Source organism: Callionymus lyra, chromosome 3 (genome assembly GCF_982586985.1).
Source record: "Callionymus lyra chromosome 3, fCalLyr1.hap1.1, whole genome shotgun sequence".
Classification (NCBI taxonomy): Eukaryota; Metazoa; Chordata; class Actinopteri; order Syngnathiformes; family Callionymidae; genus Callionymus; species Callionymus lyra.
Window position 1 is genome coordinate 34270516 of NC_141820.1, and position 26572 is coordinate 34297087.

At 37.1% G+C, this 26572-nt stretch overlaps 1 protein-coding gene across 2 annotated transcripts in view; it reads left to right on the plus strand.

Annotated features, from left to right (window-relative positions):
* Window positions 1–21282, plus strand: part of calcr (calcitonin receptor) — a 60464-nt gene extending 39182 nt beyond the window's left edge. For both annotated transcript variants that reach the window (XM_087787653.1, XM_087787652.1), the window contains 7 exons: window positions 5572–5698; window positions 10020–10173; window positions 11957–12017; window positions 12174–12240; window positions 12313–12531; window positions 13082–13123; window positions 18335–21282. In XM_087787653.1, coding sequence (XP_087643779.1) covers window positions 5572–5698; window positions 10020–10173; window positions 11957–12017; window positions 12174–12240; window positions 12313–12531; window positions 13082–13123; window positions 18335–18550 — 886 coding nt within the window. In that variant the 3' untranslated portion in view covers window positions 18551–21282. The remainder of the gene's footprint in view (window positions 1–5571; window positions 5699–10019; window positions 10174–11956; window positions 12018–12173; window positions 12241–12312; window positions 12532–13081; window positions 13124–18334) is intronic.
* The last annotated feature ends 5290 nt before the right edge of the window (window positions 21283–26572 follow it).

Below are 26572 nucleotides of genomic sequence, written 5' to 3' on the forward strand. Positions count from 1 at the left end.
CTAAGAGGCAAATTTCCATCATCACACATCTCTTTTGCATTTTGGAAAACAGACAATCACAACGGTTTTTTGTCTCCCTGAAGGTGTTTGTTTTCATTAAATTATTATTTTGGAGACGATGAAAACAAGGGCTCAGGGAGAGAACTTAGCCAAGAGAGACATAGGCTTAGTCTTGATGTTCTCATTTAAACAAAGGTGTCTGTTTTTCTAAGTAGGCAGTTTAATTGTGTTTTCAATAGACACTACTGTGTACTTTACTTTATACTGAAGAGAGAACTGAGCGAACTTTTAAAAAGTTTTGTCATCTCAGCTTCCGGAAAGCAGCAGCAAATAGTTCACAATCGGAACGTCATTTCCACTTTAATGCCTAGTAACTCTGATGAAGCCACTTCATTTCATGCTTACTTAGCTCTTGCCTTGTTTATTTCATGGATGTTTGGGATTCAGACCTGCAGAAGTGTGACATCCACTGAACATTTTACTGCTCTGATCTAATTGAAAACGGGTGCGCTCGAGTACTGCCTAATCCTAAAAGACAAATGAGCTTCATTTAAATGTAGATAACGTCGTTCCAGAGATCATAATAAAGGTAAGTTCTAACTTCAGCTGGGAGGAAGAAAACGCCACCTCGAACTTTAAGTTGTTTTTGGTATCATTCAGATAATAAAAGAACGAATTTAATGACTCCGGTCAATCTTTGTGTCCAGCAATAATATTTGGAGGAGATGTCTGGTCGGCCTTGTAGTTCCTGAATGTTGTAAAACTAGAGTGGTGGAAGGTGTTGACCTCCCAAACACAGCTGTTGTCAGGAATAGATCTTGTGCGAGACCATCGGTGGGCTGCAAAACTTTTAACACGCTCTCGTAAATCTCGCCACAGGATTTAGAAAAGAGCACTCTATGCAGAGAAACAAATCAAGTGGCGGTCTTTCATTAAATCGGTTTATACTTGTTCCAACAAATTAGAAGGTCGATAAAACAGGAAAGCCAAGGTTGGGGAAATCTATGAGAAATATTGAGCCTTTCACCTGCTGAGAGTTTGTCTTTTTGCTGGATTAAACAGCTAAAGCAATTTTAAAACCTTCGTGGCAGATCGAACAATCAATACTTTATTTAAAACTTTTTGTCAAAGTGAACTTTCTTCCAGATTGATTTGTATTCATGCTTCACAAATGTAAACAGAAACTGGAATTGTTTACCACAAAAGTAAGAGACATGACTCAACATTAACAGAGCAAAGATATACAACCAGGTATAACTCCGATTTTTTAACTAAAAAAAGTCGCGGGGGTATATACCTATGCAAAGAGGCCCAGACTTTGCTATAGATAATCTCTCAGTGCCTCCTTTTAGTCAAATATGTATAAAACACAACACCGGGAAAGTACAGAACTTAGCAGTACAGCAGCAGTACAGTTTCTGTTTAATGTTGAAAATTTGAAAACAAATATATGAACATAAATTTACATTTTTTGTCAGTATTTTTTATTAGGATGGTGATTTTTTTGTAATCTTGACTTTCGTTTCCCACGATAATTGTGGAGTTAATCTAAATCAACTTATATCAACTGGAAACTTACTTTCTCCAAACATATACTTTTGTTTCATAAACCAAGATAACTTTTTTTTTTACATAAAACTATATAAGCTTTCTACTCATACCTCATGCTGAGGAAAATGCTAAATATAGTTTTCTTTATAGTGACAGTACAAAGCTGGCAGAGAGAGACAGAAGTGTTCAAACAAAGGCTTCAGGGTGTTTTAGTTGAGGCAGGAAAATAATATTTTTAACATATATTGCTGTGTACTCACTGAATACTGGAGAGAATGTTTCAAAAGTTTTGCTGTCTCAGTTTCCTCAAAGCAGCAGCAAATACTTCATAATCGGAATATGTTTGAAATATATTTTTCTTTATACAGTAAAAACAGAACAATGTGATATAAAGTGACTTAAGAAACCTTAAATCGTAATGGAATTGCTGATGGTAGCTATAAAACAGTCCTGTTCTGACGTTCTTATTGCTATAATAAATCACCTGTGAGTCAATGCTACATCTGGTGTTATCATCATCTTTGTAGCATCCACTCAGTGATGCAAAAGTATTGTACAGCAACAGCAAAAACACAGAGAAATGCTGTTAAGTTTAAAATGTTTTTGTTCCTCTCGCAGTGATAAACGATTCCACTTTGGCTATTCTTTAAAAGATAACATTCCTACTGGCGGGTTCAGAAGGTTAACTCACTATATTTATAGTTAAAAGACTTATTGGAGGGATTAATGTTTCATCATGAAGCACAGATGTGGCTGATAGTGGTACGTGACAGCGTCCAGCTGCACCACTACCTTATTTACAGCAGGATGGCAGCACCAACTCCAGGAGACACACACTGTGGAAAATCCGGCAGCTGATAGTCGACGTGGAGCCGTGACATTGTGGATTTCTCTGGACGTGTTGTGGAAAGCTATTTTAGATAAAAGCACTTCTACATGAGTGTTGAGTGGCGCCAACGTTTCCTGGTATGTGCACCATAGAGATGCAGGGAGTGTTTGGGTCTCCTGTCTGTTTCTAAATTACGGTTGCACTCGTGCTGCCCCCAGGAATGATGGGTCGCAGATTTAAGGGGGCAGACTTTTCCAACCGTGTTACCTCTTTAGCCTGTATGTTCAGCCAGGTCGCCATATAGTGTGTAGTTTTGTGAGCGGCTTCGGTGTCCTTCATGTGGTAGTAATGTGTAATATACACAACATGAAAACATAGATTAACATTTGATTTGATCTCTGCCGGGGTGGAAAATCCAGTCAGATCGCAAGTTCATTCTCAAAGTTTTCATTGTGTTTAAAGCCGCAAAATGTTTATAAAATATAGGCTGTCATGTGAGGCGAGGGCAGCCACCATTTCATGTGTCTATTTAGATGCTTGTAACCTTCATAATGCTCAACAGTTTGTTTAGGTTAAAAGCTACATATGCCAACAGTTTTCAAGAAAGTATAGAGATAGTTATGGGTTTAATTAATGATAGAAAAACGACAATTGTCACCAGAATTTACTTTATAATCTACAGTATATCTATATCCATTTATAAATCTATATATATATATATATATATACATAAAATAAAATAAAATGCATTTTTTTTAAGATTTAAACCATAAATAGAGTATATTATGGTACATATGAAACATTTCCTGAATTTCATCTCATGTTAGTATTCATAAGGGAGCTAAAAGTCGGGCAAGAAACCACCATGAAAATTCAAATGTGTCCGATTTTGATCAAATTTAAACAGTTTTTTGTAAATGAGATTTCCAGAAATGCATCATATTCTGAAAATTGTAATCCACCTGAACTTACTGTCTTCTCTTCTCTTTCTCTTCATACCCAGGCAATAGAAATAAATCAAATTGAATTTTCTTCTCGTGTTTTTTATTCATTCTACTTCCATAAAAATAAGCTCAATACAAACACATTACAACCAGAATAAAACTGTGTTCCCAAGAGGGTCTCAATACTAGGGTTGTGTATCGGCAAGAATCTGGCGATACTATTGCAATACAGTGAAAACTATTATGATAGATTCCGATGTTGTTGTTTAATTCGAAAATAGAAACGCAAATTATTTTATTTAAAACACACTTTATTGAACAAGTATATTTATAAAAAAAAAAATTACAATCATTCTCAGGAATCGATATTTTCTAACACTCCTAGTCAATAATGTATATCAAACACGTTGTGGCCCAGAATCCATAATATTCATAATAAAGTATAGTTCCAAACAATGTTTGCAATTACAAGGTCATACTCTCTATCTTCAGAGTTTTCTTGGGGGTTATTAAGTAATAACTGAAAGCAGAAGTTACTCCACACGTTCAATCTGAGAACTGCAGCAACTTCTATGGCTGAGGAAATTAAACCGTCGTCGAGCCATTAAGCAAATGAAGCTATTGGATCCAGACGACTTGATGCTGTTTGAAATCATTATTTTCATTTGATTATACTAATAATCCTGGGAGGAGACACCCATGAGAGCCATTACGTGATATTAAACCGCATTTATCGTGCGCAAATTGCCCGGAAATTCTGAGGTCATTCCAGCAACTTGATTCACATTTTTCTTGTTGGCTCAGAGCGGCAGTGTGGGGCCAACCAGAGGTCCCAACTGCCTCCTGGTCCAGCTCTTCCTGTGCGGGCCAAATAAGCCACTCTCTATGCACGCTCTGTAAAGGTCACGAAAGGTCAAGCAAATTAAAAAAGGAAGGAACGCTCCAGCGATTCCAGCTCTGTGATTATTAAAATTGAGGACTCGGTAGTATCAGGGGGCACTATGTCATGTTACAGTAGTGATTATCTCCATTATCAATTAGAAAACAAACTTTATCAATCAATTTATCAATACCTCCTGTTGTGTTTAACATCCTGCTTTAGTGTGTATTTCTATGTTGGGTTGGTGTGTGTGTTTCTATGTTGGTTTGATGTGTGTGTTTCTATGTTAGGTTGGTGTGTGTGTTTCTATGTTGGGTTTGTGTGTGTGTTTGTAAGTTGGGTTGGTGTGTGTCTGTTTCCATGTTGGGTTAGTGTGTGTGTCTGTTTGTATGTTGGGTTGGTGTGTGTGTGTGTTTCTTTGTTGGGTTGGTTGTGTGTGAATCTGTCGTATGTGTGTGTGTGGATGTTTCTGCCATGTTAGTTTGGTGTGTCTTACAGTTTCGGCTTAGTGTGTGTGTTTCTGCATATGTGTCTGTATATATGTGTATGTTTGTTTGTGTCTTTGTGTTTCTGTGTTGGATTGGTGTTTGTTTCTCTTTTAGGGTCCTGACTGTGTTTTTTTGTGTGTCTGACTGTGTTTCTTTGTTTTTTGTTACACTATAATTAGTTACCCATGATTGTGGGATGAGCTCCTGGACAGTACTGTATTTTCTGACTTAGTGCTTTTCACTTAAAGATTAACCTACTTTTTCTTCAAAACACATTTGATTAAAAAGGTTCATGGCTAGTGGGATAAAGGTGGATCCCTACGGCAGACAGCAGTGATAATCACTTGTGTGTGTTCAAGTGCACATGTGGTGGATATTCTCAAGAGGCAATTGAATGTTAACAAGCTAGTAACTTGAATACACTAGAAACCATAAAACCGAAACTGTTTTCTTGTCAAATCATGTCAAAGCATAATCTGATGTATGCAGAAATTTAAATCATGATTTAGTTTTTCTTTTTGTGCAGGCTTTTCATAATTTTTTTTGAGGCTGCTGTGTTTTTCACTACGTTGTATTGGCCTATTAAAGTGTGTATTTATAACTGTGTATTGTGTTGTTGTTTAAGCGCTTTGTGTCCCTGATCTGTGAAAGGCGCTTTACAAATAATAATTATTTTCTCACTCACCCCTTTTTAATAATAAAATATGCTCATGGAGACACAAAAAGTAGTGATACTGGTGAGGCTAAGAGGTCTTGGGATGCCAGTGTCAGATACCTTTCAACACCCACAGAGGAAGTGATGTTCCTATTTCATGGATATTTTGATGTGCTTCTTCGTCAGCTGGCTTCACTTTAATGTTGTTGTTTTTCTACACACAGGAGCCTGAGCTGCCAAAGAATCACACTGCACAAGAACCTTTTCTGCTCCTACGTGCTCAACTCTGCGCTCACCATCATCTACCTCGTGGCGGTGGTCAACAACCCAGAAGTGGTCAGCAGAAACCCGGTGAGTTTCCTGATAGGTCAATGGAAATGAACCTGAGGATGAGTCATCCGTAGGCTTGGGAGTATGTATTAATTCACAACATCTGGACTGATCTGCAACTGATCTTTTCAGAGTGAAGCATTTTTGCGCCAGAGTTTTGGAGTCGCCACGATTTAAAAAAAATCCTTGAATTTCAGTGGGTTTCACACTCGTGCGCCCAGGAGGAGATTATAAATCTGTTTCATCGGAATGTTGCACCGTAGGGTCACATGAAGCGCTTTTCTTGGTAAAGCTGCTGTTCCAAATTAGAATTCATATAAATACTAAAATACACTTAATACATGGAAACTTGAGGGTGTAATACCACGCTCGCTGTGCCAGGAAGAACCTATTATTAATCAATCAATATCAAGTGTGTTTGTTGTTGCAGCCTTAAAGCTCGAGGCTGGTGACTCTATTTCACATGCATGAAGTCAAATGAAGCCATAACTTTGTGGAAGCAAAGTTGAACGAGCAACAAAATAAATAGTAAATGCAGAACTTTGATTATTAACTAAACACAATACATTATCTAAATAATATTAGCAACTGTATTTAAAAGTCTATGTTTTCATATTCTGTGTATTTCGTAAAGGCTTGACTTGAAAATTCCTCCAGTGGAGGGCAAATCTGAGTCAAGTATTGTTGGATTGTGGTTTTGTTTTAGTATTTCAAAGCTGCACATGTGTAAAACAGAAACAGAGGACATTTTGTTTACATTGTTTCTCCATTATACCATAACTTAGGAAGAGACCCTTCTGCCTTCACACTTAGAGTCCAACTAAAGTGAAGACCCATCTCTCCTGACAAACTTTCTTGTTTCAAATCTTAAATTGTTTTCCTCGTGACGACATTTTAAAGTTTTTACTAAGGTTCTCCCTCGTCTGAAATCTTGGCAAACAAGAGGTTTGAAGATCTGAGTCAATTATGATGTAATCATGGTCTTTACCTTTATTATCAGCCCGCCTTGTTTACACTTTGGATGCTAGGAGAAAAAATGCTAATACAATCCAACTCTTAGCTCTAATTCATTTTACACGTACACTTTATTTTTAATATCAATGAATCATTGTGTTTTTTGTAGTAAGGACCCAGCTCCAACTATTGTACAAAGCAATAAAGAAAACTTTATGGAAAAATGAAAATGTGAAGTTAGCATTTTCTGTCAGCCCAGGAATCTAATCCAGACAAAAGAGAGCTCTCACTGCACATTTATTGATGTCTTTCTTTTTTTATAGAAAGTCAATATAAGCGGCTTGTTCGACTTTATATGAATTTATTCAAGCCCTGAGCAGCAAGCAGATTCAAGATCAATGACTTCTGCTGCTGTGACCTGAAGTCGCATAGTTTACCGTGTAACATTTGTCCAAACTTGAATCTGTTACCCTCGACAAGAGGGCTGGAAGGTTAAACTCACTATCTTCCACATGTGTAAACAAAATCGATCATTTGCTTTCATGCAGGAAAATCTAATCCGTGGCCAGTTGGGATTCACATGTGTCTTCAGCAGAGCCATCTTTTTTTCTCTTCTTCTGCCAGAGGAAGATTTATGAGTCTGTTTTCTGCACTAGCGGTTCAAAAATGTCAAAAATGGGGGATTTGCTTTCATGGAGAAAACATTCTTGTATCATTCACTGTGGTGCGGTGATACAGTGAGTGCTCCCAATGCTAGTGGAGCAGAGGAGGGAATCCTGAGAGCCAAAAGCAGGAAGGGAGGTTTAAAAAAAATAAGAAACCGCTACTTTTAAATCTGCATGATCTACAGTAGCTTTAATTCCTAAACCAGACCTTAGCATGTAACAATAAACCCATTCTGGTTATCTTTAAGATCCGGCCGAAAGGTTAGACGTGATGGATTGTTGTGTGGTTGAAGCTGAGCGGACCCCTGAGACCAGCAGCTCACGGAGTTGATCTGAATTAAAATGAAGCTGCAAAACAGAACCACAAGACGGATGGTTAGAATGGAAATGGCAGGTAAAACAAAAAGCCTTCATATTTATTGGTCTGCAAACATGATGAACCGACTCATAGATGTCATTCTTTATTTCTCGCAGTTGAAGGAACTAAGATATTCCCTTGTAACATAATAATTTATGATCTATTCTGGGTCATGTCAGGGTGTTTATATTTGGGATATATGAACCCTCAGACCATATTTTTTATTATATTATATTTTATTTCAAGGCATCATTCATTCATTCATTTTCTGAGCTGCTTAATCCTTTACTGGTGTAGCGTCGGGGCTGGAGCATATACCAGTTTCTGGGACACCCTGGACAGGACGCCAGTCTATCACAGGGCACACAAAGACACACAAGCATTCACACACAGACTTATATTTACGGACATTTTCCCCAAGTTCCCAATCAAGCGCTGTATGTTTTTGGACTGTGGGGGGAAACCGGAGTGCCAAACCCACGCAACATGGTGAGAACATACAAAGTCCACATAGAAAGGTCACAAGTGGTCTCCCTCCCACCCCCAACCTTCTGGCTGCGAGGCCATCATGCTAACCACTGCGCCAACGTGTGCCCTTCATGGCATCATAAATGCAGTAAATAATTAATTAAAAGAACAAAAAAAAACAAATTGAATTTGTTTCTTTTCATTTGTTCTGATTCAATTATGTCCGGTTTTAATTAAAATATAATTAATTAAAAATAAAGGTTTGAGTGTAGAGGGTAACTCCATCAGGTTAAGGATAAAGTGGACAAAAGTGGGCAGAAGACCTCTGTTGAAATTAAAATTTTGACAAATTTCAGCTACTTTACATTTATCCTTTTTGTTTTATTTTATAGCATGTCAAACATAATAAAATGGCAAGCAAAAACTAGCTCATGATTAACCCTTTTTTCTTCCTTCAGGAATCATTTCTTTCTTAAATCAAATAATAGTTATAGGAGAGCAAAGTCTGTCATATAAGTTCTCACATGGTCTTTGTATTGTCAAGAGTCCTGGTGATTGGAAACGCACATGATTAATATGTGAAACATGTAATATTTCTAATATCCCTGGATGGTGATTATTAACACATGTTTAAATATACTACAATTTAAGATAGTAAACCTAATACTACAGTATAAATAAGTGCATGGAAAATGGTTTGGGAAGATTTGTTTTTGTTTATTATCTGAGTAAGTGGAATACATTTACTCTCTGACAACCTCTTTGGCAAGATGACCCAAAGGCCCAAAAACAAATGTGTTTGTGGTATCCCTTGTGTTATTTCAGGGTCAATATGACCCAAAAGCCTAAAACAAAATGTGTTTGTGGTATCCCTTGTTTTATCTCAGGGTAAAGATGACCAAAAAGCCTGAAAACAGATGTGTTTGTGGTATCCTTTGTGTTATCTCAGGGTCAAGATGACCCAAAAGCTTGAAAACAAATGTGTTTGTGGTATCCCTTGTGTTGTCTCTGGGTCAAGATTACCAAAAAGCCTGAAAACAAATGTGTTTGTGGTATCCCCTGTGTTATCTCAGGGTCAAGATATCCAAAAATCCTGAAAACAGATGTGTTTGTGGTATCCCCTGTGTTATCTCAGGGTCAAGATGACCCAAAAGTCGGAAAAAAAGGTTTTTGGGGTATCTCTTGTGTTATCTCAGGGTCAAGCTGACCAAAAAGCCTGAAAACAAATGGGTTTGTGGTATCCCTTGTGTTATCTCAGGGTCAAAATGACCCAAAAGCCGTAAAAAAAAAGGGTTTGTGTTGTCTCTAGGTCAAGGTGAACTGGCTTCATGAAATACATATGCAGTGGTGGAGGTCAGTCACCTTGACCTAGAGACAACACAAGTGTTTTGTTTTACCACCCTGCACCATCTGTTCGCTCTTAACCTTTAATAAAGCGTAGGATTGATGCTGCTCATCCAGGTGAGACTAGCTCTACTCATAAGCAGCTCAGAACTAATTCCTGGATAACTGGCCTGGAGCTTTAATCAATAAAGTTTAATTGTCATGACAAAAGTCCAAAAAGGCAAGATGACATCATCGTCATAACCGGTTAATCCCTCAAAGTGGAAGATGTTTACAAAGACAACGGTGGTGCTGAACTCTGTGGTGTGCGCCCAGAAGAAATAAGTATTAAGAGAGTTTCACTTACCCGTTCACTTTATTTTGCCAAGATTAGGAACCACAAGGAAAAACAGCCTGCTCAGCTTTCGCCCAGTGGGTGTAGAATAACAAACATCCTCAGCACTAATGCTCCCTTGGTTCATGAATGAAAAGTCTGGACGTAGCCAGATGTATGTCATGTTCGGCGTTAAACCTTAGTCTTTAAAATCCTTTTCTTTGGCTCTCCTCCACACAGGCCGGGTGTAAAGTGTTGCACTTCTTCCACATGTACATGCTGGGCTGCAATTATTTTTGGATGCTGTGTGAAGGGATCTACCTGCACACGCTCATCGTGGTGGCCGTGTTCGCAGAAGAGCAGCACCTGCACTGGTACTACCTTCTGGGCTGGGGTGAGTATATGGACCGTTTCACTGCACAGAATATTGACCTGCAGGTGATAAAATGTTTATAGACTCCACACAAGCTTTTAATGCTCCCACGAGTCGAATGAAAATAACCCAAAGATGCTTCGCGTCGATGCGGTTTTCTTAAAGTGAACTTCTGAAAGAGAAAACTTTTGTTATAACGTTGTTTTCACTTCATCAAACGTGACCTTACTTGAAAAAATTAATATAACCCTAATCTAGAGAAATCATGAAAGACAATTTAATGAACGCATCAACACATGTCTTAAGAAATAAACCTTTTTGATCATTTGGTTTCTGAGAACACAAAAATTATAATGAATATATTACTTTGCACAGACCTGACACAATTTAATGGGGAGAAATTGGGTCTTTTTAAAGCAAGTCTGATTAAGTGTAGGAACGTTTGTGGGTGGTTTATTTGAAGAAAAGAAGGAGAGAATAATCAGTGAAAGAAAACATCAAAATCAGACTTCACATGAACACAGTCCTCTAATCTTGCGTTGATATAGAATCATTCCCTCAGTGCCTCAAACATGAAATACAACGTTGACAGGTGTCAATCACCTGTTATTATAAATTAAACATAGACTATAGACCCACATGAAATCTTAAAAAGTTTTACGGCTAAAGTGATATTTCAACCAAAATTTAGATTTCTCTCATTTTCTACTCATTCTTATCTTGACTAATGGTTGGGATTATTTTAAGATTAATATGTTCCTTTTTAGAGTTACAGGCAAAAATGTTTGTCAATTCTTATGTAGTGACTGGATCTGAGTTGTCCAAAAAAGACGAACTTAAAAACATCCAAATACATCCATACTGCTCTTCTGCAATTTTCAGCTTGTATTAAAGCTTTGACATGAGGAATTGTTCAAAAAGACTGTAACAAATGTACATTTTAAGCTTGGTTGTTGCAGAAGCTAAAAGGCTAACCTGCTATTCAGAAACACTTTCATCTTTAGAGAGCACTTAAGTCTACATGGTAAAAAAAAAAAATCTCTCTCCCCACCATTGAATTAAACCAAGACTAAGGTTCTGTTTCGAGTCACCTGGAGAGTAACTTCCTTCCTTGCCTGTTGTGTGGGCAAGTTCCTTTGTCTTCCAGCCCCCCTCTTTTGGGTGTGTTCCGTGTTGCCCTTTTGTTTCACGTCCACAGGTGTGAACAGAGCAGACAGACAGTCCTTCATTAAATCGCTGAATAATCTCTAGTCTGTTTCAAGCTACCCTTGACACAGTGTATATCAGTATGCAAGTGAAATGTTGGTTGTGAATGTGTATTTAAACGTTTAAGCTCTTAGATGAGGCTAGTATTTTATACTCTATATTTTGATCATCTTTTTAGCATTAATTTAACTTATGGCGTATACGTATAGTGTAGAATAATTTCCAATCTAACAACAGCCAACATCATGTTTGCTAGAAATCACTCTTTGGCATGACACCTGTCATCGACACCCTCGCACCAACAGCAAGTAAACACATCAATAAATGAATCCTAAGAACTACCAGGTAAAATATGAACATTGTTATTGTAGCAGTCACTTGTTTTTTGGGTCCCGACTCAACGAAAAGATGTGGGTTGGCGCCATATGAACAATATGGTGCCGGCCATTATTCTGATTAAGTTACATAAATGGGTTTGTAGACGATTTTTGTGAATTATATCGTGTCATTCCTGAAAAAACAAACCACGCTCTGACAGCTGTGGAAAATGACAAGAATATCACAGACTCTGCTCTCTGCCATCTTTCTCTTGTTCAAGGTTTTCCCCTGGTGCCGGCATCCATCCACGCCGTGGCAAGAAAAACCTTCTTTGATGACAAGTGAGTAATGTTCCAGGATCGTCTGAAAATAAACAGCCTGTGTTTATATATGTGCCGTCCTGAACACTTGTATGTGTGTGCTTGTTTTGGTATGTGTGCGTCTATGTGTGTTTTGGGCAGCAGACCGTACTGACTGATGTGTTTTTCTTTCTGTAGCTGCTGGATGAGTGTGGAAACCCATCTGCTTTATGCGGTCCACGGTCCCATTGTGGCAGCTCTGCTCGTAAGTCTGCTGGATCCCACTTTGGAACCGCAACTTTTCCCAACGTTCTAACGTGTGTTTGTGTTGCCGCAGGTGAACCTCTTCTTCTTGTTGAACATCATACGAGTGCTGGTGACCAAACTGAGGGACACACACCGGGCCGAGTCAAACATGTACATGAAAGCGGTGCGAGCCACTCTGATCTTGGTGCCACTTCTCGGGATACAGTTTGTCATATTTCCCTGGAGGCCGGAGAACCGTCTGGCTGGCGAGGTCTACGAGTACATCATGCACATCCTCATGCACTACCAGGTGGGTCTGTTGATTCCGCTTCGTTTATTTTATTTTTATAGAAATTTCCAAACATCATTAAGTTCACAGTATTTGGAATTCTTTTTGTAATATATTAGTTTGCTAAGCTTTCTCTCAGTTCCTAGTTAAACTGTAGATTTTTGGAATTTAATTTAAAAAGTGGAATAAACCTTAATCTAGAGCAGGCATTACTAAAGTCGGGGCCCCGGGGGGAGCATGTGCAGCCCTTGAGCAGATGTCATGCAGCAAGCAGTCTTCTAAACTGTATTGTTTACCAGGGAATGTAAAATATGCATTTTTACTGTTTAAAACTTTCTAAAATCAACCTAAGATATTTAACAGTTTAACATGTTTGTGTTGTCTTATACATACATTTACTGAGACAGTTTTTAGTATTTTCTATTCTAGTCTCAGTTAAACTCTATAATAAAAGGAAGAAAATTGACGATATTAAAATGACAACTGTAGTATAATTTGTTAAAACAATTTACCATCTGCAGGAATTAAGAAAATGATCCTGTGTAAGAGTAACTATGTTCTTCTCTTAAAGGGTTTACTGGTGGCAACAATATTCTGCTTCTTCAATGGAGAGGTGAGAACCCTGATATCATTTTACTTCAGCGTTGATGTTAAAAGTCCCATGTTGTGCAAAACTGGCATTTCATGGTATTTTCTAAAGTTGTTTTTGGTGTTAGGTCCTGAACAAGATCGATAAGATACCTTAAAGTAGTTTTTGCTATGAGTCCTGCCACATTTCTTATGAGCCATATATATAAAGAAGACTTGTCTTGCCTGTCTGTCTTTACAATGTTTATTTATTCTTACAAGCTGTTTTGTGCACGTCAATCTATATAATATCCAAGCAAAACATAATTCCTGTTTTTTTGATTCAATCTTAAGATGCACAAAGTCATTTTCATTTCTCAATCATCGTTACAACGTCACGTTCATGTCTAAATACACTTAAAAGTGCTGAAATCAATGAGAATAACAGTTTGTTTCTATTTATCTATTGCTTTTAAAAGCTATTCTAATGTAACCTCACATAAATTCCAAGCGGAGGGCGCCCCCTACTGTCCTCTGAAAAATATGCCACTGTTTCATGAAGCTTCATCAGCCCATGACTAGTTGTCCGTCTCTGTGTCCTGGCGACCTATCCAGGGTGTCCCCTTCCTCTCACACTAAAGTAGCTTGGATAGGCTCCTGTCCCTGTGACCCTGATAAGTAACTAAGTGGTTGAAGTGCAAGTAATACACTTTCATAATAGACGGAAAAGGTTTTCGATTGGTTACGATAAGTGATGGGACGTTCATTTTTCAGACACAAATTTTGATCAAATACTAATCAACTGATGATTAAAATGTAATGTGTGATTGTTGTTTTCTATCATTCCACGACTGCTTCCTACATCCAATATTACGCAGCCAAATTAGTTTTGGACATAAAATGTGATTTATGGAGTATATTAATGAAATAAACAAACTGCAGTGCTCCGCTTGGATCTAATATCTTTTTAAAAGCCTCTCAAATGAGCACATTAGGACGCCTTGTAAGAGCTGGACTTGATTCAAGATCCAATATGACTGTGATGTGATTCACTTTGAATTATTTACCATTCCATCTTTTCCCAAGTCAAAAAATACTCAACAAAGAATGTGACAATGTGAGAATCCATTCCTAATCATATCCTGATATCAAATTTGAAAATGCAATTAATCAGGGTTTAAGTTCAACCAGCGTCAAGTTCAAATATTTTGTGAGAAGTCTTTGTGTCTTTCTTTCTCCTCGACATGAACTCTGAGTTCTGTTCACACAGTGTTAGAGGCAGACGAGGGAATGTGATGGTTTGACACTTAAGGATACTTTTGAGAGAATTGAAGAAGAAGCCGATGCATCTGAGAACCACTTCTGACACCAGGGGTGGAGGGTTGTACTGGTATCGTACTCTACATCTGTGGGATAGTTTTCTGATGATCAGTCCTTCAACAGTCAGCAAACATAATGTTAAGCACCTGCTCCTGGGATTTGATTTAGAGGATACTTATATCTACATATAGGTAGATGGTAAAAAAGACTTTAACTCAACCCACCTGCCAACAGATTATGGCTCACCGCAAGGTGAACTCTCAGTATATCCCATATTTCTTAAGCTGTCTGTGGAGGTTTTGGTCCAGTTACAGTGACAGATACATTCTAATGAAGTTCCTACATTTTAAGAAAAACCTCAGTTTAGGGTAACTTACTGTAAATAGCATTTCAACATCACGTCCTTATCCAGATCCTAGATGCTGATGTGGATCTACCTCTCATGAAAGCTGGATGTCCTGTCAGGTGAACAACATGAACATATTTTTGAGAAATGAAGATATTCTATTTACGGAAAAGTGGTAGTTGACCTTGAGGGCCAAGATCCTCACAGAACGAGTTCCTGATCTAGTACCGTTCAAGCCAGATGATAAAATGCTCAATTGCCCTTTTACAAAGGTCGGCCTTAGTGCTGGTGCAATAAAAACTGTTTAGGACAGTAAGTATTCGCCAGACAGACTCCAGCAGGATCTTTCTTTCTACAAGTCACTCTGACACTCATATCAATAAAATAAACTGAACAAAAGAATGTGCATGTCTGCGATTCATCCCGATTGGCTGCGAGGACTGAAGGGGTCGAGTCAGGTGAAGGAAAATACTTTATAAAGTAATATTTTCCAAGCCCAGTTTGAAATAAATGTCCTTTTCAAGTTCTCTTACATCACTCCTAGTGAATAAACTGTTCACTGGATTTCCATCTGAATTATTAGTAGGTTTTATGATGCTTTAGAGTTTCTTGTCTTTGTTTGCTTTTGGTTATTTATTAGGTACTTACAAATACAACAACATAAATAAATAATTATACAAAATCAATGCCTTTTCTGTATATGTATAGTACAGAGAGAAAAAATAATATTGTTACAATATTAATATTGTTTTTTTAACAATCAATATCTACTTTGTAATATTTTTTACATTCATATGACCTATAATTAACACCAAACATAATAATTCTAAATTCTATTTATTTATCCAAATATTATTGTTTTAATAATTGTAATCATTTCCATAATATTCTACTAATGTTTTATTAGTTATTTAATGAAAGCTAAAAGATATCATCACAGAGAGAAATCATAGTTTGACAAACCACTAAAACCTTAAAAGGAGCCAGACCGAGGTCTGAAGATGACAAGTTCCAATTTCATTCAATATTATTTCGCTCGTTTTACTAGTGAAATACAGTCTCACCTAACAATAGTTACTGTCAAAAAAATTTAAATCGAACTTAATAATTAATTTTAAAAAAGCTTCTTTTTTTTTGCTTTATCCAAACACAAACTGTTTTTTTTTTTAAATTATTTTTTGTTTTTTTTTACTTAGTTTATAGAACGATTGTTTAACTATAATAACAAACCAATTACAACTACAAGGTTGAAAATAATATGAATAATATTAAACATTATTGTTATACGATGATTATTTAATTGTTATTATTATAATTGATAAGGTGTTATATATCAAAATAAATATGACATCACTGTTCAATATGGATTGTCTTTAAAAAATATATTTTCCCAGTTTTTTTGTGTATAATTTAACCATTTAGAAGAACGAGTTAGTGCAGTTCAAATTCTTAAATGTCTACCATGTTCATGCATTTTTACATTATTTATAAATTTACAGTAGCTCAGCCTTTTGTTCCAAGTGAAAATCTCAATGGGCTTGTTTGTTTAGAAAAATGTCTGCATGCATACGAACAAAGAAGGCCCAGCGTGTCTAGCTCGGATGAATTCACACTCCACCGTTCAACGTTAAAATGGGTCGACCATTCTCATGTTCATGAGCAGCGGCAGAACAAAAGCCGATCTCTGGATCCGCTAAGAAACAGTGCACTATGCACCGCGTGTGAAGCCTACATTAACGTAAAGGTCACGCTCGACACTCTGCGTGATATCGATGGATGCATCGCACCAACTGCCACAAGGGAATGAAGAGGATTGTTTGCTACACTCACATAATGAACAATTCAGCTCCTCTAATCAGGACATGGGCTTCTGGAGCTTGCTCCCATTCTGTTTTTCCATTTCAAGGCCAACATCGCACAACCTGCATTGTTTCTTCAATACCACCATTGTACCGTGGGGTGAATGAGACTAACAGCTTCCATGCTGTATTTGTGTCATCAAGCAAGACGTTGGTAGAGGCTGTAACTGCCCTGCTGGATATTTTGTCTCATCAGAACAATTAGTGTCATCGTTCATATCATTAGATCGCAGCAGCATATGCAGCCAGTGTAACACAAGAAGGTTATAGGATAGACACTGGCAGATGTCTGTATAGAGCTGCAAAATAAATGATGTCCACTTGGTTCTATTGTCCACTCCAAATTCTGACTTTTGTAATAAAAGGGTGAGTTTTATTTTGTTTTTTTCCGATAAGTGACAAAACTACTACTTCCCTGAAGTCTCCACCTCCCAGGGGCTCGTTGAATAAACAAAGCAAGGCATTAATTCCAGCTGGCTGGAGGAATACTGAAGCCATTATTATGTCATAATGGAGATCACTCTTGTAACCGCTTGTTCGCCGAGAGTTCAGACGGGGGAGAACTTTATAAAATAATAACTTCAAAACATGGTCATGATGAGGTACTTACTGCGTCTTGGAGAGAAAGACTTCAACATTTGAAAATAGTGAGTCAGGAGAGTTGAGTTTAATATTATTTGCCTTTTAATCAGTTGCAGAAATTGTACTTAAAGAATAAATCCATAAACGGTTTCACTAAGACTTGAATAATGGATTTTTAAATTGGAATTCTATGTTTCCATAGAAATGCACCTCTGAGTTAAGTTGTGTCAGCAAAATTGTGTGTGTGAGGCATAAAGTGCATGAGGGACTTAGCCACGAGAGTTACAATGCATAGTGAGAGTGCTCTAAATCACTGTCATGAATTTATTTTAAATACACAATGAATATTTGACAGCCAAAAAGGCAAATAAATGTGCGTTGCTTTTTGGTCTGGTCATTTATGTCAGGGCAATGTCATCAAATGTTTGAAGACTACGCTCTTTCATTTTTCTGTTACCGAGAAAACTAAATTTTTTTCACCCATTTATTGGTTAACTGTGAGAATAGTCTGACTAAACTGTCTCGATAACATTTTTTTATGCAGGGGTGTCAAGCTCCTTTATTTAAGGGACCAGAAGTTTAAAGTCCAAAGAGATCTTAGAGAATGTTGTGTTCATCCCTGTTTTTATCTATCTTCGTTATCTACTGATACATAAAGCTGTTTGAGAATGAGAGAAAATAATAGTTTTTTACAACAAGTTACATTTTGTTTTGGTCCAGATGAATTCTTGTGTTCTGGTAAACAGCCTGCGTAACATCATCATCAGTATCTCGAGTCTTTCTCTTTTAATAGGTTTCTAAAGTTCCGCCGGGCAACATAAAAGTGGTTTTAAACAAAAAGTCTAATGTGAGTCCCTAGAACTTCATATAACATCATTCAGAAATAAGATTTTTTTTTCAGAAGCCTAATAGGTTGTGTCAGCTGTCGTCCTGCCACAAACCAAAAAATGCTATTATTGTTGATTACAAGCTGAATTGAGATTTCAAATGGGACTGTCCGTCTTCTCGAGCTGACCTACAAAAGACTAGTTAAGTGTGATTATGTTTCCACAATGCCTTTCAAGAAATACAAAAAGATCCAGCGAATGTGGGTTGAATTATTCCTGTGGATCGATAAAAAGGTTCTAGTCACTGTCTTATCTCCTCACAGGTCCAGGCAGCTCTGAAGAGACAGTGGATGCAGTACAAGACCCAGTGGGGACAGAGAAGAAAGGACCACTGCTCAATGCGCTCCACTTCCTACACCGCCACCTCCATCACAGAGGTGCCGGCGTTCATGTACCATCAGGACAGCGAACACTTGAACGGACGCCACTCAGAGGACTCGGAGCTGGTGGCGTTGAAAGGTGGAGAGGCGTACGCGTGAGATGCAGGAGGCATCGACGCGCAGGAAAAGCTGCCACATCTCAGTGAACAAATCCGCGATTGCTCGCCGGGTTCAGCCAGGAAATAAATACGGGTCCAGAAAGAAATAGAATCAGATTGTCTGCCGCTCAGACCTATCACTTCACAAGCCGGCTGAAACGGGAACTTTAGGTCGTTTGAGTTTCTCCTCCCACGTGTCACATCCTGGATCTGCTGGACTCATTCGCAGCAACAGACTTCCACCAGTAGCAGGAGACTGGCACCACAGTGGAGTCCGGCGGGCGGGGCTGAGATGGAGGATTGTGAAGGAATCAACAAAACCAAATGGTACTGCAAACGTAGAAGGGTGGTGGACGAGCGGTCCCTCACACAAACATTCTTACACACCTTGTGTGCCAAGAAATAGGTCAAACTTGCCTTTGTGTTTCTAACCGTGGAATTGTGTACATACTCTACGTTCACTTAAGACTTGCGTTAAAGACTTTGTTTCCATGGCACACGTGCAGGTACTTTGTCTTGCTTTCTTGATTCGTTTCTGTATTTGTCATCATGTCGAAACATCACAGGGCTGCAACTCCAGAAGAAATATAGGATGAATCCAATGTATTTTTAGAAGTACAGACTTGTTTCTGTGGTTGGAAGTCTCAAGTTTCATCAGAGATGATGTTACAAAGAGAGTCTGAGGCTGCGTTGTCATCCTTGCTTTTGTTCATCACATATCACTTGTCGTTACATTTAGTGGACATTTATTCACAAAGACGTGTTAAGTCGACTGTGGGAAACATAAATCACCCGAAGAAAGGTTTGGTAATCTCCACATGTGCACACATGACTCAGGAATTTGGATGATCACCAGAAATTACAAAAAATAAATCACCTTATTTGAAGGGTTTAGCATCGACGACATAGTTAATGAATTGTTTTCAATCACGTGACAGACAAAAAAACGTTAAACTCCATGTATTTTTATCCCCACAACATCCTTTCTGTACCATCAAATGGTCATTGAGGAAATAAACGGGGTTCATTTTGTCACTGCAACTAAAACTTTCATCTACAATAAGTGCATTAAACCACGGAGGTCCAAACACATGAACCAAAGTCATCCCTGAGCCTGTCGTCAGATCAACTCCAGATAATGTCTTATTGAGCAGTAAGAGAAGATTAGTTTTGGTTTGACAGCCAAAGTTGTGACGACTAACTGCTACATGTAAGTCAACAAGTATTGTCTACCAATGCAACCAATTCAGGGTTTGGTTGATCAACAGGTAAAGAAGAAATGCTGCATTTTGAAATTTGGATGCAGATGGTCAAAGAAAAAAGAAACCATTTTCTGTATCACCACTTGAGAATATAATGGGAATGAGCAAAAATAGAATTAATTTATAAACAACTAAATATTGTGTCATACAGCGGTGGAACCCAACCAACAGGTTGGGGCTCAGTACCAGCCCATGAGGCCTTTTATATCAAAACAATTTAAATACTAATTTCTTTTGTCTTGATCATTCATAGTGTATTATTTTGAAAATAGACTATATTTCTCCAAAGTTATTAGTCTGACACTCTCGTCATGTTAAGACACTTGTTTCTGTCAAGTTTACTCAAGAAATAAGTCTGTAAACTTGTGAAAATGAGTGAAAAACAATCTCTAAATGGGACCACAGCTCCCACCGAGTCAGCATTGTGGCGAGATGTTATTTTATTGCACTTAAGGTTCGTTCTTTTGCTGGTCATGCTATTTTATTTTTTCTGTTTTTATCCTAAGTTCCGCTTGTGTAAATAATGTCGACATTAAACGGTACGAGGAGCATAAAGAGGTTTGGGAGAAGTAATTAAACTGTGTTTCTGCTGCGTACAACTCACGGACCTATCACACAAAATGTACTTGCACATTCATTTCATCTAGCTTTTCACTGCAGCACATTTAAGCAAAGCTATTTAATGTTGCATTATATACAAAAAAAATTCACACTAGGACCTTTAAAGGTGAACTTAGGAAGAAACAGTTGGGCATGTATGAATTTTAATTTATATTTGAACGCCTCATAGTGAGCAGGGGGCATATTTTGTAGACAATAGTTTTATAATTCTTTCAATCTATATATTTCTTACATAGAACATGAAGATATTTAGTTCAAGAAAAGATTTATTTTAGACTGATTCAATTTATTTTATAAATTCTTGACAGCGTCAGAAATAGTTGTGGAAAGAGGGCATAAGAAAACAGACCTTAAATGTATTTTCTTATGATCTGCAGTGTTAAAACATTGTGTGTCCCCGAGGAGAAATGAAATATTCATCTATTCATTGATTATTATTTTGCCATTTTTCTCCATTTTTACCACCACCAGCGAGGTGTGGAAGGCAATGAGTGTGACAATCAATCTTAAGAATGGAATCCTTTGTGAAGGTGGATCTTCAAAAGTGTATTTTATTTATTTTACTATAAGGTAGTGTCCTCTTTAAAGTGACTTGGATGTGGTTTACACTGTAAGTTATATTAGTCTTATTTGGCAACGACAAGATTCTGTATATTTTGTATGTTCAAAGAGTCATGTGAGTACAATCCACCGGGTCCATGATATAGATATTTGCACTGTGATATAGTGGCCACTCTTTTCATGGCTTTTATTTTTTGGCTTACTTTGGGTTTGTCTTATTTTCGTCTGCTCAGACAGGAATCTTCACAAAGCCGATAAAAGTTGCATTTTATTAAAAAAAGAAAAGATGTGTTGTGTGTTGTTTTTTTTTTTAAATGAAGGATTTCATCAATATTTTTTTTTCAGTTTGAACTACTCAAAAAAAAAAAAATTATACCAACGAACTGCCATTTGTAAGACATCATGGTCAATTTCAACTGTTTTGACATGAATAAGTGCACTGACCAACATAAATAGCTGACATAACGAGATAAATCTAAATAATTAATCAAATAATTACGTTTGTTTCAGTGATAACTATAAGAGACAGTGTATTTCTAAAGTTCTTAACAGTTTCTAGAATATATTTTTTCAAACATGGTGGACACGCTTTCAATGAAAAAAAGTCAGGTCAGAATCTGATTTAATGCTTTTACATAAACAAAGAATAGAAATCAGATCTGGTTTAAAGTCACACATTTTACTTGTACGAGTGAGAAAGAGGACCACAGATTACTTGTCCGTCAGAATCCTTTCTGAAGCAGAGAGCTGACAAGTTGCTGTTATATCTTTTTTGTAGTTTCACAAGCAATGAATTATCTCACTCCAAAGGTTTCCACTAAACACTTGAATGAGTTATAATCTTGTTCACTCCTTCAGAGACCTGACACAAAACATCTCTAATTCTCATTCTTTTCACACACAAGAAGTGATAAAATCGTAATGTGGTTTAGTAAATCTGTACTTTAGCTCAGGACTTCCCCATTAAAAAAGCATGCACCTCAGAAGGAAACTGTCTCAAAGTGCCTCACGGAACACTGTTTCAGACCAAAAGAACAACAATAGAAAAACGGACGATCAAATTTCAATAAACTGTTCAGGAATTGTTGATAGTAGTTGAAGTAAAATATGATTGTATTTGGGGTGTTCAGAGTGACCATCAAAAAATTCATAAATCTTGATATCCTCACCCTGAGGATAGAACTGATTCATTCTACTATGTTGTAAATATTGACAGTAAATTAGCTATCAAGAAATTACAATAGATTTATCTATTTTAAAAAAGAAAAGGCATATTGTTACTTTTTTTATCTGCTGTGTTATCTCAGGTTCATGGTTACCCGATGGACTCATATCATCCAATAAAAATAAGCCTAAAATATAGTCTTTGTTAATTTTTTAATGATTTAAGTTTCTTTTTGGATGAAGACAAAGACAACTGAGCTCCAGTCGCTACATTAAAATGAACTAACATTTTTGCCTATAATAAGAGTAGAAAATGAGAGTTTGAATTTTGGGTGAACTATCACTAGTTTTATTTAAAGTTTGTTTATATATAGCATAAAGGCAAACAAAGAAAGTGAACATTATATGATATTTAACTTTAAAAGTCAAAAAAAGGGTTTTGCGGCTCCCAGTGTTTTCTTTTCTGAAGGAAAAGGGCCAAAATGGCTCTTTTTATGGTAAATGCTTTCTTTAAAATACAGATCAACACTTTCAGACTTTGCATTTCATGATCACATTTTAGGAAATGTGTGTTTTTGAGAAAATACACGTTCACTAATCAATGATATTGGGAACTATGTAGGAACTCAGGAGAAAGTAGAGCATTAACTTACCATCCAGTAAAAGTTGTATCAAAAGGTACATGTCAGACCAGGGGCCCCCAACAATGTTATTTACAATTGACAGGTTTCATTTCTGCATTATTTTCATGGACCGCCTTCAGATGAAAATAATATGACAAAACTGAGAAAAGAACAACACTTATTGCTTGAAAAACACACATTTCAGACAGTTATAATCAATACAACAAAAGGAAGATCAATTATTTTTCTTTGTTTGCTGTCCAGTGGTTTGTGTGCCATGTGTTATTTTTTGGTGTTGCTTTTGTTGAATGAGCTTTAATAATATATATTTAAAATATATAATATTATAATATTAATATATTTATATAACATATTTTTGATTTTTCTAATTACATTCTCCCCAAACATCAGTAAAGTTTATTTTATGTGTAAATATTTGTAAATATACAGACACATACTCTGATAGATGAAAGTGTTTACAACAATAATATTGTTTTTTTCCCTGACATGAGATTAAATGAGAAAATGGTTGTATTTTCCGTAGTTACAGAAGTTTATTGCTGTATTTTCGGATGCTTCAGCACTATTTTCCTGGCCAACATTCTTGTTCGTGTTTAAGGGTTGAATGATTTTCTATAATGAGTGTGCAGGGAAAACAAAGCAAGTCGGACTCCATTCGGTGTCTTGCTTTGTGATCCCTCGAACTTGGCAGCGCTTTGCAGCCCATTTTAGTCGCTCCGTTCAGATGGTGTTCTGTGCGACTACCAGATGAACGCCGGAAATTTCATCTCAAAGACGGACAGGCTGCAACATTATCACAATAACGAGGGGAAGTTTCCTCCCATTATGTCTTCGGCTCCGCCATAGAAGATGATGCAAAATATGCAATTTCAGCCTTGGCTGCTTCCATATATAAAGAGACCAAACATCTGCGGTGTTGTTTTTTTTCCTCCCGTCGTTCATATAAAGTAAACATCTGATGATGAAGCGAGACGTGCTTTGCTGCAGTTATTCTGATCAATTCTGTCCTCTGCCCGCAGCACGTTATTAAACCCAGCGTAGACCTTCTCCAAAATCATATGCAAACTGCACCTCGTGCCAGAGCGAAGACGGAGGATTTATGCAATAATCAAGACACAATGAGGAGAAATCTACATAATTGTCATAGTAACGCTTTAGATATGACTTTTTTTTTCTGACACTTGAATGATGCTCAGATGCTGCGCATAGAACAAACTTGGTAGACAACTTTCACTTCTCAGAATAAATAGATGAAAAATATCTAAAAATCCAAATAAAAGATAAGATAAGATACTCCTTCATTAGTCGCACAAGGGGGAAATTCCACTAAAGCGTTGTACACTAATAAAAAAATATGTTTAAAAATGTAAAAAAACCAAAAAAAACCAGTAATAAATGTATCTTAAAGAGTTCTGTACAAAATGAACATTATATAAGTGACTAGAATAATTTTCTGTTGATGGTTTTCTGTTAATTAATATATTGTTATTTTAATCATCATGTTTTAGCTTCTCTTTACTGATCTATTTTGTTTATTAAGTGTGTACACAACAGTCATGCAATTACTATTTAACTACACAGTAGTCAGAACTCATTTCTAGTTGTATTAAAAAAGCATTGGTTTAGTCATTAACAGACAGACAGGCACATACATTAAAACAGTTGCATGATTGGCAACATTGATCAGTCTTCTCTATTTTAAAAATATTTCAAGGGAGGATCTTGAACATCTGAATAGTTGCCTTCATCTACATCTCACTTCCTGTCACCTGGCAAAACTAATTTGTCCAATCGTGAATTTGGAATGAAACTTCATCAAACCAACATACTTCCATGACACATAAATATAATTGTTCATGAACGGTGTTGAAAATAAAACATCCTATCTCAGTATGAACAGTAATAAATAGTGACTCTGAGACATTTTATTGTCACGAACACATCATTCTTGATAACACCTCGAGAAGGAACCACTTTTTTCGCCATGTTTCCTGCCATGCAGGCCGTATAATTAGTTTTATTTTTGTTTGGAGTTTTTGTGGACAAAAGACTGTGTTGTTGATCCTTCAGAACACAGTGAGCGCCTGCAAGTGCCAGCAAGGCTATAGTTTGTGTATAATGTGAGTAGGATTCCCTGCTGTGTTTAGTGCAGCTGCCTCAAAGGAAATAAATCAAACCATTGAAATCTCATCTCACTCTGGGACTAATCTGCACACTGCTCTCTATCTGCTCGTGGGAGATAGGATGTCTGAGTTGTGATGGGATTTAGCTGAAGTGAGTCAGACTCTCCGCGGAGAGAATACAAAAGCTGTTCGAGGTAGTTGTTTTCCGGACCAATGATCGGTTTTCTCACTTATTAGCTTTTGATTGGCACGTCGTCCTCACAAGTGTTGGCTAATTTCTCGCCCTCTCATCATCGACACCCTCGCGGCTGTATTCATGAGCCGCAAGTTCATTTAGCCAAGAACAATCTGAAATGATAGTCAGTTTCTCCAACGGCTGCTGTTGCACCAGGATCAGAGAAACACTGAAGGACTGACAGCGTTTCTCATGCTGCAGGATTATGATGCACGATGACTCCAGAAGTACTGAGGAGGCTGAGGAAGTTCTTTATGTCAACCAAGATCGACAAGAACTTCTACAGCTGCATCGTAGACTCCATTTTTAAATTTTAGTTCTTTCAAATGTATATATATTTATACTGTGCACTTTTGTTGGGGTAAGAAAGAAAGAACTTCATGGTAAGCAGTACCTATGACAGTAATCGATCAATGGTGATGATGAACTGATTTTCTTTTTAACTCTGTTTTGCTTACCATTTAGATCTGATACTCTGATGGTTGAGGTAAGAAAAAAACATATAAATCTCACATTGTCAGGTTCGCTCCAGTGATCTTTAATGAAGGAACTGTCTGATGAGAAATGTATACAATGACTCGGCACATTTTTTTGTTTCGTGAGACAATTCTCAAACCGGACACCATTAATCTATGCTAAAATATCACTGATATGAACACATCATATTTTAACCCTGAAAATGAAACAGAAACATTCCCAAACATTGCAAAGTCAAGTATATTAGATGTGGAAATAATGATGAGTCATCATCATTTGGAACAAAAAAAAACAAGCCCTTGTGTTCATTAAAACATATTTATGATTATCTTTCTCTATACCAATCCATCCATCTATCTATCCATGTGTCCATTTTTCCTTCTGTCGGTCTAATACTCTTCATATCTACCAGTCAACACATCAAATTGTTTGTCAATGATTTATTTTGCCTATGTGTCCGTCTGTCTCTCAATCATTTTTTCTCTACTACGTCCGTCTATCTGTCCATCCATCAAATGAAAAAGGTTCTTGATTGGCCTTTACCTGTTCACTGCAAATATCACCAAAAGAGTGTCAGATTTAAAAGACAAAATGAGCTGGTGTGTTATTTTATATCCATTTTTCTGAGATGGGAACAACACTGTTGGAATGTTATGCATTGGACAGAGAAGATGTTTCTCTCTCTAAGAATTCAATCTCTCCATGTGTATCAAGGATCACCACTTTCTATTCAGTGAAACCGTCACTAGAGACATGGGAAAAAGCTTTTAGGGGCAAATGTTACACAGTATTACACAGACGATATAGCAGCTGAGTTCACAGTGTTAGATTGTTTCAGAGCTAACTTATGTGACATTTTTATTTTTCTGGAGAAATAAATACAAGTGAATGTGCCCTTGTGCAAACATTTGCTTCTCACAAACATCTGGCTAAATG